This window comes from Drosophila bipectinata, chromosome XR (assembly GCF_030179905.1).
Source record: "Drosophila bipectinata strain 14024-0381.07 chromosome XR, DbipHiC1v2, whole genome shotgun sequence".
NCBI classification, from domain to species: Eukaryota; Metazoa; Arthropoda; class Insecta; order Diptera; family Drosophilidae; genus Drosophila; species Drosophila bipectinata.
Window position 1 is genome coordinate 16773276 of NC_091735.1, and position 11507 is coordinate 16784782.

Genomic DNA, 11507 nt, shown 5'->3' on the forward strand with positions numbered 1-11507 from the left:
ATGTTCATAGTTTTTGTCTTTTTTTAATGTCCTTGCTTCTGTTTTCCCTGCTCCATCTGATCCTTGCATGACTATGATAAACCTGACGACGTCCCTCCTCTTTTCCTGCGCCGGCAACCTGACACGGCGAAAGGAAAAGAAAAATCTTACAATTGGGCTCCAATCAAAATGGCATAGAACTTACCTGATTTTGCCAATTCAATGTCCTTGCTCCTGCTTTCCTGCACCAACCTATCCCTGCCTGGAATGCCTCTCCTCCTCCTGTGGGATCCCAGGATAGCGACAGATTCTTCACTAAGGCTCCTAATGGATCCTATTAGATGCTGCACTTCGTACCTGAAAACAAAAAGACATAAAATTAATCTTGACGCCGCTTAAAATTCAGCCTACTCACATCTTGACTCTTTACGAACAACGCAGTACCTGAAAGGACAAAGGACAAATTAAATTAGGACAAGGACCAACTTAAAACGCAAACTACTTACCTCTAAATCTCCAAAATAACATGCTATGAAATTTAACTGATTCCGCCATTTCAATTTCCTATACCTCCCTAAAGAGAAAGATGCCAGGGAAGCCATGCACTTCCACTGATGGCTCCAGAAGATGACGAATTACTTGTTAAATGTTATTTTTGTTGAAATATTGTCCATTTTTGTCATTGTTTACATTTCTTGTTCTTCCCTTACCGATGAGTGATGCCAACTTGCCCACGGACCAGGGGTGACCACGAACGCTTCCACCCCGTGCCCGCCATATTTGAATGATGACCAGACGAATTAAGGAGAAAGTGCCCTCTCTCCTGGAGGCCGCCATTTCACTGGAAAGTCTCCCAGAGAAAAAGTTGCCCTTCGGGTAATATTCTGGGGGGCTTTCCAGGTTTCCCTCACACACACCTCGATTGGCCCTGGAGCGAGCCGCACGAGCTCAAAATCTAGTCTCAAAATCTTGCCACTGTTAATTTTGAAAAACTGTTGTTAAATAAATAAGAAAAAACAAACCAAAGCAATTACAAATAAAAAAAATTAAAAACCAAACAAATTAAAATTAAGGTGTCAAGCCGATAGCTTTAAAACTGAGAGACTAGTTTGCGTAGAAACAGACGGACAAACAGACGGACAGACGGACATGCTCATATCAACTCAGGAGGGGATCCTGATCACTTCTTGTATTGTCTATTTTGTTTTGATCGATAAGGAAAGTAAATCTTCTAAAGATACACAACTCTAAATGTAGCTGGTGTTGTAATTTTCCACTGAATTATGATCCAATTGAGTGTGCATGCTCGATTCATCAACTGAGGGAGAAACTTGTATCCCCCAGCGACGCCTACGTACTAAAAACTTCCTCGTTTATATCCGTGAATTATTATTTATTTATTTATTTCGCCAACGGACAAATCCTTACATGGCTACATAATAACAACTTACACCTAAGAAATAAAACTACAAAATTAAAAAAAACTTAATAAATGCCTGATTAACTTGCGTTTTAACACACCCTTATCAGAGCCCCACTCAATTAGGAGGCTAGGCGGCAAAGAATTAAAATAAGAAAGAGCCCGCCCAATCGGCTCATTTAAAAGATAATTGGCCCTATGACACTTGACCCGAAAGGGGGCAAAAGGTACGAAGATCCCTTTGAGGAACATTAAAGTTAATGAGTCCCAATAAAAAAGGACAATCAATGTTATCAACGATTAATTATTCAAAATTAAATTTTATGCGGGTTTTTAGGTCTTATGCTACGGCTGCAAGCTTGTTATAGTATGATCTTGGTGTGTGATTAAGTCCAATCACGCGTGTATCCCGACAGATAAATGAATTATCGCCAGCTCCAGAGACCACCACTTATTACCCGGACAATGAGGTCTGAAGCGATCAATCGTTTTACCGACTGACGGCTCCATATTCCCCTCCAGTTCACAATGGCGGAATGAAACTCGACAACATGTGACAAGCCGAAAAGTCTCTGAAAATTTGTCCGTATGTCCTGTGTCTCGTATTTCTCAACTTTACGCTGATGCGCATGGTCGAGAGAGTGTCCGTCAGTCACAACCTGTGCGTCGATCACATAAATGTGATTTTGTCGGATAGCTACCAGGTCAGGTTCACTCAATCCGGTCTCGCCCTGCAGACTTATTTCAACATGAACGACGCAGCCTTACCGATCAAGTCCCTGCTTGAGCAAATTTACTACGCCGTCGTGCTGAGCTACCCTCCTCCCATGAGTACGATAGCATTGCTGCTAGATGTGGTTTGTTGTTTCGGAAGCATCATATCCTGCACGGCACAGTCTCCCCAATTCGGTCCTTCCCCTCGTAGTACGACCCCTTGAGGGTAGGGCATTTATCCGCAGTTTTATACCTTCTGTGCATTCCCTTCCTGTTAGCAAACGCGTGGGCTGACTAACCCACCCGTGTTGCGGGTTAACCATTAACAGACCAAGTACGAATTTAACAACTCTTCACTTCCAGCCTGAAGCCTAACCCGGGCCCTCCACATTTCGTCCTCTACGGAAGAGCTGGCTCCTCGGATTGCTCAAGGTGAGGCCATTTTATTCCGCTCAATCGCTTCAAACGAAGCATTGGTACTATCCATCTTAAAGATGATAACCCCCACTTCTATAAGGGGCATGAAAAAAAGAAGTTGGTACGTCCACCAGAAGCCTCAACCACTTCCGTGCGGTATATCGAAATATTTTGTCAAATTTCTTCAGAACGCCTATCGTCACACTCCCAAGGGTCAGCTTTTGATAGAGTTGTGGGATAAGGACAGTCCGAAGGGAAAATAACTTCTGTTGTGGCTTCAGGTGGGCCCGAGTCAATCTCAACAGCTTCGGGTGTGAGTGCCCGGTAGATTCTACCGGGCCCGCCCATCCTCAGTGAATTTTATCCCTAAGTACTTCCACTCGTCAGTACGCTTCAATGAAGGAACCTCGCGCCCGCCAATCAAGAAGCTTCGCCGTTCGACGACAGTACACTTCTGCTTGGCTTGCCCCTTTCTACTGACAGTGAAACATTTGTCCGTATTAAGGGTGAGACCCACAGAGGAAAGAAAGCAAACTGTGGGGTCCAACAATTTTTGAAACCCCATCGGAGTTTCCGCAAAAAGGACAATATCATTTGCGAACGCAGCTGCGTTTGTCATAGCATTTCCGACTTTGGCACCAATCTTACTGGGTAAGGACCTAAGAACCCGTCGATGATAAAATTGAATAGTATAGGAGAAAATGGGTCATTTTTCATGGGAGAAAACAACTTTAAATTTATTTTAAATCCAATCAAATCCGTTAACACCGGCCCCGTTGAAGGACTCCATCCGGCTTCAACCTACTGGCAGCCGCGCAAGCTTGTTAGCTCTACTAATTACAAGTACGTATGCGCCAAGAATTGAAAGGAGGGTGCAATATTCCAGCACAAGACGTAGATTTAATTCGTCTTTTCTCAAATTTAGGTCCAGCACCTCGCTCCGGCGCTGCTGCTCCACCTGGACGGATCCGACGGGTATCTCTCCTCGTCCTCCGGCTGCCCGCTTTATCATCCACGCTGCCCTCGTTTTCCTGGCGTCCCAGGACGGGTCGCCGACGATTTCGATGTCGCTCTCGTCCGACGACACTGCCATGGAGGCACTGGTTTTGTTTGACATGTTGACGCTGCTTGTTGACTTAGAATAGGCCGTACACCTCTCACGTCTCTACTTATATAGTGTATCCATTTCCCGTTGCTGGAAATGTCCCGCTAATGCTCCCGTTACTTGATCTCCTCCTCTTTGGGATTTTTTTTTCTTTTTCCTTTTCTTCTTGCGGTACGTGTACACTTATGCGGAGTTGATGTATTTCTCTTGTGATCATCATTCCTTTGCTGTTGCCTCCGTATCTTGACACTTCAGCTCGCTAACATGGGCCCTCTTTTCCCTCTTTGTCCCGCCGTGTCGTAATGTGACAATTACCGGCGACACGAAGTCCACTACCGTATATGGCCCGTCATACCGAGGCGCAAGTTTCGCCGCGAATCCTTCGGCTGCCTTTGATGATGGTGCTCCTTTGCCCACACTGTCTGACCGACCTTTGGGCTCCACTTCCGTCTCCTCAAATTATAATGCCGCGCCTGGTCCTGGGCAGCTCGCTCCATGTTCCTCCGCACTATCTCGAATATTTCTTTCAGCTTCGTCGCGTTCTCCGTGGGTGTTCCTTGTCCAACTCCCGTGCCTAACACATTTTCAACGAACAGGGCACGCGGCATCCTTGGCTCCCTGCCCTGCGTTACAAAACACGGCGAGTACCCCGTGGATTCCGAGACTGCCGAATTTACTGCCAACATTAGCTCCGGCCAGTGCTCGTCCCACTTCCTTTGATGCAGTGAACTGGTGGCGTACGCCGAGCTCTCCGAGGAATTTCTTAAAGCTGCGGCTGGTGAACTGCACCCCGTTGTCCGTTACCATTATTTTCGGTACTCCATACCGAGCGACAATTCTTTCCCTGAACGCCTTCTGTAGCACCTCGGTTGTTGATTTTCGAAGTGGCACTATCTCCGTTTATTTCGAAAACCGATCGATTATCACCAATATTGTATTGCCGTGTTTCGACCTGGGCAGTGGGCCTACAAAATCCGCGCATACCGTCGCCCATGGCTCCTCCGGAACCTGTGTCAGCATTTGTCCGGCTCCTGACGTATTTCCGGATGTCCCTCTGCATCCCTGGCCAGAAATACCGGGCGGCCCTTCTGGCTATGGTTTTTCTTACGCCCAAGTGTCCTGCCGTTGGTGCGTCATGGTTTTCTTTTACGACCTGCTGCCTCATCTCCATCGGCACGCACAGCTTCCATGACGCCACTTCATCGCTTCCGGCTCTATGCGGGACGTGGCGGTAGATCAAACCGCCCTCTTCAACGTAATCTGGAAACTTTTGTGGGCCTTTCAATTCGAAGGGCAATGTAGTCCAGACGTATTTCAGCGAGCTACAGATATAATACAGGCGAGCTACAGATATAATACAGGCGAGCTACGGTAAATTAAGATAGAAGAATACAGCGACAGAAAAAAATATTTCTTCCATTAGAGGTTGTGGACCTATTAGATCCCGGTGACAAAACGGCGGGTGAGGATGAAAGCTCTTTTGATATTGGGCATTTTGATCATCAATATAATATTGAGTTGGAGAACGAAGAGGTGGACTTTTTTTTAGAGGTGTGTAGGGAAAATATGTCTTATATACATTATTAATTGTCTTTCATTACATGGGCACACGAAGCTTTAGATGGAATTTCTTCTTAAGGGGGGATATCTGAGTAGAGTTTTGAAGAAATCGCTTTTCACTTAAAAAATTCTTTAGGGTCTTAAAAATAACATATCAAAAGATAGAGTCCGGCAAAAGTTTCTAAGTGTCGAAATTTTCCATTCTGCGGCGATGCCTCACAGGTATATCCTACAGTACTTAAAACTTTGAACGCTTTTATCTCGAAACCACTTTTTGTGAGACTGCTCGAAACATAACTCGAACAAATCTTAACCGATCGATTTTGAATTTTGACAGTATATTTAAAATACCTTTATCTATCGACGCACGTAGGATTTTTTTCATATTGCTTGCTTTTTTTTTTATCAACAATTTTGTGACGTTTTTTTATGGTGAAAATCTTTACTTTTTTTCAATCACTCACCATTTTGCAAAAAATCAATATATCGCGAAAATCCTACGATGTATAGAAACTAACGAAACTTGTTCTACATCAAAAATTGAGGACTTTAGCTTTCCGGCCATGGACCCCCTTTAAAAAAAAATAGGGTCTACGAAGAAATTCTGCATATCCGCCATTTTGTTTTCGATGTATTCAAAAAAAATTTTTTTTGTACTTCGCATTTAATATTATAAAACCTAATTTACAAATTTTCGATTAGCTTTTTCATTTGGCCAAAAAAATTACAGAAAATCTGTTTTTTTCCCCCTGTTACTAATACATTGTTAAAGGCGTGCCACGCTCACTATTTCCTATGAGTGACAACATAATACTGCCACAAAACTAGTTAATTAGTAAAAATCTGCAGAAATTTACATTGGCGTACAAAAAAATGACCTCCCACGGACTTCCTAATTCTAATATAATTCTTATTTTTGGGAATTTTAAATAAAAACTTCCCTGATATATAAAAAAAAAATTTTTTTCGTTTACATATCCGAAAAAAATTAAAAAATTACGATAATCAAATTATGTACTTAATAGAGAAAAATATTTTTTTTATAAATGAAATTAAAATACCAAAAAGGCACTTGTTAAAAATAAATTATAAATTTTTATAAATTTTTATAATTATAAATTATAAAAATTTAAATATAAATTGTTTTTACCTTCTTCTTCAATGCGCTTATCCACACGCATTCTTTGTCGACCATCTCCATGGCTTTTCTTAATTTTTCGACTACCGGCTGGCGGGATAGCGCGTCGGCAACCACGTTGAGCTTCCCCTTACGGTAGCTGATGATGTAGTCATACTGCTGCAGCTCGAACACCCACCTCGCTATTCTCCCAAGTGGGCTCTCGATGTTATTAAGCCACTTCAATTTCATGTGGTCCGTGATCACGTCGAACTGGTACCCCTCCATTTGCCTTATCGCCTATACCATGGACAAGCACTCCTTTTCTGTTGCGGAGTAATTTTTCTCGGCCCCAATCAACGTCCAACTAGCGTACGCGATCACTCGTTCACTCTCCTCGGTGTCCTGGGTCAGGACCGCCCCGACGCCGTAGTCGCTGGCGTCCGTTTGCAGCACAAACTTCCTCTCGAAGTCTGGGCACGCTAACACTGGATCTTCCGCTAGCCGTGACTTTAAAGTCTCAAAGGCCTCCTGGTGCTTGGTTGTCCATTCCCATTTTGTTCTCTTTCGTAGCAGATCGTTCAGGGGCTTCGCGATTCCTGCGAAATCTGGGACGAAACGCCGATACCACGATGCCATCCCTATGAACTGGCGTACTCCCTTGACGTTCGTCGGGGGTTGTAGCTCTGTAATTGCGGCGATCTTTCCCGGATCCATTCCGATCCCTTGGCTTGTTATCTGGTGTCCCAGGTAGAGCAGCTCCTGCCTGAAGAAATTACACTTTTCCGTATTTATCCCCAGGTTTACCGCTCTCAACCTCCTGAATACCTCTTTTAGATTTTCCATATGCTCTTCCTTGGTGCGTCCGATCACTATGATGTCATCCTGATACGCGAATGCGTGTGGAGCCATATCCGGGCCTATGACCTGGTCAAGGGCCCTCTGAAACGTTGCCGAGGCTGAGTGCAACCCAAAAGGCGTCACTTTCCATTGGTATAGACCCTTCCCTTCCCTCCCTTCCTGCTGCCTTCCTCTAGGGGAATCTGCCAATACCCATCCTTCAAATCGAGACTGCTGAAGAACCTTGCTTCTCTCAGCTGCTCCAAAATGAAATTTATACGTGGCATTGGGTACGCATCCTTTACTAATTTCGCATTGATTTGTCGGAAGTCCACGCACATCCTCCATTGACCCGTTTTCTTCTTCACCATTACAATGGGTGAACTTTTCGCGCTATTTGAGGGCTCAATGCATCCTTTTTCCAGCAATTCCTCCACCTTCGAGTTTATTCCCCCTGTATCTTTGGATTTTTGGGGTAATATCGTTGTTTTATGGGAATGTCGTCCTTCATCGTGATCCTGGCTGCGTTTTCCGACCTCTGGCAGCATTCTGTGCTCCTTACTCCTGTCGCGCCACACATCTTGCAGAACAACAACCTTGGATTCCTGCACCCGCTAGCCCAATGGCCCATACCACCGCATCTGTTGCATGCTTGAGCCGGGTTCTCGACAGGACCCTGCCTTGGCCCTGCTGACCATTGCCGATCTGGTCGTTGCTGATCCGCCCTGTGATGGGTCTCGGGCTGCCATCTTGGCGTCCAACCTTGACCTGTGTTGTTCTGTCGCTCTGGCAGGCCTTGGCGCAGTTCTTCTTTCTGCCACCTTGGTGTCCATTGGGTGTTTTGGACGGTTGGGTGATGGAATTCGTCCCTTTGTCCGCTCTGGGTCCATTGATTTCTCTGGTACCCCGCTGCCTCGGTATGCTACGGTTCTTCTCTTTGCCACCTCTCTACGGTCAGTTGACTGTGGCTCCATCGTTGTTCCGTGGCAACTTGCCTATTAAAAGCTTCTTCTTCCGGCGCCAACTCCTCGAACTCTTCTGCCAGGCCCATCACCTCCTCCAAGGATGCGCATGCGTATGGTCTTATAAACATTTTCATCCTTGGCATGCAATTTTCGACGAGCCTCTCGATTACCTCCTTGGTGGTTTTCCCTTGTGGCTTCATTAGGGACTGAAGGTCCACCATGTATTCCTTGAATGGTTCTCCACGACGCTGCTTCCGTTGACGGACTTGATCCGCCAACTTCTCGAAATATCCTTTCGGTAGGAAAAAGTTTTCGAAGCTTGCCTTAAATCTTGCCCATGTTGGCCATTCTTCGTCGTTCAACCAGCTTTGAGCCCTGTCCTGTAGTAGTTCTGGCATAGCCCTCGGGATCGTGTTTATGTCCAAACCATAGGTTTTCGCGGACGACGTCACTCGGTCGAGGAACTCTAGCGGGTCTTCTGTTCCGTCGAACCGAAAGGACCAGTCCCGCACCTGTCTGGCCACTTTGGCGTAATCCACTGGGGCCGGGACATACTTTCTTGATTGTGGCTCCATGCTCCTTCCTATTTTTGGCTCTGGTACCGCTAAGCTTGCTATAAATCTTTCGGTCTCGCTGGTCGCTCTCTGCCTGGGGGTGGATCTCTGCCCAAACCTTTCCTCGAGTCCGTGTGTCAACGCCAGTACTTCCTCGTCCTTGGACTCGTCAACCCACTTCGCCACTGGTGGTAGACCGAGTTCTCTGCACACCTCGCTCAGTTCCTCCTTTTTGAGCGTGTAGATCACGTTTTTCTTTCCCATTTCTCTGCTATGTTATTTCTAGACTCAAACGCAATCACGTAGTTTGGGCGCCAGGTGTAACGAACTGTTTTGTCTGCTTCCGCTCGCCACAATATGCCGCGGCTAGCTCACAGAGTCTGCGGGTTAGTTCCACCGAATTTATAGTTCGACGCGATTGCCCGAGCCCAGAAATAATACAAATAGCTTTTATTTTATGCAGTCCCTTTATTTGCTGCTCCTTCTATTTACAATGATATTTTAACCGGGTCCCCGAGAACGGGCCCCACTCCGAATATTCATGATCCTTGATGCCTCCTTTGGCCGTCCTGATGATCTGCTCCGTTGTTGCCGGGGGTTCCTCTTTGGTGTTCTTTCGTCGAGTCTTCTACCTCTTTGACTTGGTCTGGTCTGGACTTTGGCTGCGCACTGACAGGCCTCCACTAAATCGCCGGTGATACCGCACCTACGCGCTGTATCGCCAGGCTCGCGAGTTGGCGTGCTTTGCGCACCGGCGAGTCCGGTTTGGGAGATGGCTACTGGTGGTCGTCCCCGTAACCCGCTGTGCATGCGCATCAGCGGCCCTGGTTCAGAGTTTGCTGTCTACAGTCGGCTCAGCTACGCCAGGAAAACGCCGTGCTTTGCGCACCGGCGAGTCTGAATCGGGAGTTGCCGAAGTCTTGTCAGTCCCGACGAGGTCGGAAGCCACCTGTCCAGGACCGTATGTCACGCCTCCCTTTGGCCGGGTGACTACCGCGCGTACGCGTCAATGGACCCGGATCAAGAGTTGCTCGGTGGGTGATCGGTGCTTTCCCGATCGCTTTCCTAATTGGGCGTGATTTCACGAGTCGACTTATCCGTGCCTTGCAGGACCAACGCCTGTTGGTTGCGAGTCAGGAATCTGTGCGGCGCGCACCAGACTTATTCTTTCCTCACTTCCTTGCAAGACTACCTGCTGTGACCGGGAATGGCCCAACTCGACTCTGATACCCTATAGCTGTCGAGGAACCGACCGACAAAGATCCTTTCTCGTTCTGTCCTTAGCGTCTTTTGGAGAAAACCGGGCTTGGGCTCCTGAGTTGGCCTGTCCCGGACTCTATTATAGCTTTGCGGCAATACTTAGAGGTTTCCAAATCTCAAGAGGATTGCAAACCATTCGCATTTTATAAGATATTTTAAATTCAAACTCTGGATACATATTTTATATAAAATCCAATATTTATTTTATAGATGAGCCCTGACGGATTTGAACTGCATCCGAGAGTGCCGTTCAGCAAAGCCGGAAAATAAATAAGTCTAAAGCCAATAATAGAAGATAAGTTTTTGTTTTTAAACAAATATGCTGAACTTAATGATCTCCTATAAATAAATGTTGAAATTAACCCTCTCATGCCCAAATTAAAATGGGCGTGGGAAAACATTTTTTTGAGTAGACATATAAGCTAGAGTTGACCCCAATATCAACAGAACAAAAATTTCAATGTCCTTGGTGTCCTGGTTCAAGAGCTACAGGATGTTGCGTATATGCAACATTGGGCAATTGTGTTATAATTTAAATTCAAGTTCATTTTTTCAGATGCCGTTTATTTATATTTATGTATGATAGGACACGAAACAATTTTTTTGGGGATTGGAGCACAAGTGCACATTACATTTGCTGCATTTACAGCTTGGAAATCCAGTTCTGCATAACCTACATTTTCCTCTTGTTCCCCATCCCGGCCAATGATTATAACTACCAAGTCGTAGTGATTTTGCTGTGTCTGCAACATAAGCTCTTTTATAGGGGTTTGATTCAGAGCCCGAAGAAGGAGCTGGTTATGATGGGGATGAATTCGTTGTCAAAAGGACTGATGATGGACGACCTCTCTTTTTGGCGACAACAAAAACAAATTTTTTTTTCGATAGTCGGTTTTTTCCTTCTCAATCATTGATGCCACCTAACATCGATGTTTTTCCAGCTCTTGCTGGGCACCTCCGTTCTAGAATCTAAAGATGACTTTCAACTCTCAACTTTGCAACAAATGTGACATGAGCCTGAGACTACCGGGAGCCAGTCGAACATGTAAAGGCAACTTACTGGAATGGTCCAACAATAAATGCTGCAGATCACCTTTCGGCAAATACTTTGAGGAAAAACACTAGAGTTTTTTGTATTTTATGGGCTTTGCTTCTTAATTTGTGTTTAGTATTTGCATGCTTAGTCTTTGGTTTACATTTCAGATTTCAAACTTGACAGGTCGACCGCCGTCAACGGTCACAATTACAGAGGGCAGAGGGCATGGCGGTATTCTTTGGGACAGCAGGGCTGAAGCATAATCATCGGCGGTGTTAACAGGGCTGCAGCAAGACATCGGCAGTGTTAAAAGCAGGGCGGCAGCATAATAAAGGGCTGCAGCGGGACATCGGCGGTGATTATACAGGGCTGCAGCAAGACATCGGCGGTGTTATATAGGGCTGCAGCAGGACATCGGCGGTATTATGGGGTAACTGCAGGGCTGACATCCTCGGCATTTTGGCAGTCAAGATGGCCAAAGCAGCAAATTAAAAAGGCATCATCGCAAAAAGGTGAAGAGTCCTCTGGCAGAATAAATGA

The 11507-nt window shown here is 45.7% G+C and overlaps 1 protein-coding gene across 1 annotated transcript; it reads right to left on the bottom strand.

Moving 5' to 3' along the window:
• Positions 1-3967: 3967 nt before the first annotated feature.
• LOC138925643 (uncharacterized) lies at positions 3968-6600 on the bottom strand. The gene is made up of 3 exons (XM_070276507.1): positions 6346-6600; positions 4500-5001; positions 3968-4410 (listed from the first exon to the last, which is right to left on the bottom strand). Exons 1-3 carry the CDS (start codon positions 6598-6600, stop codon positions 3968-3970), a joined length of 1200 nt encoding a protein of 399 aa, XP_070132608.1.
• Positions 6601-11507: the final 4907 nt, after the last annotated feature.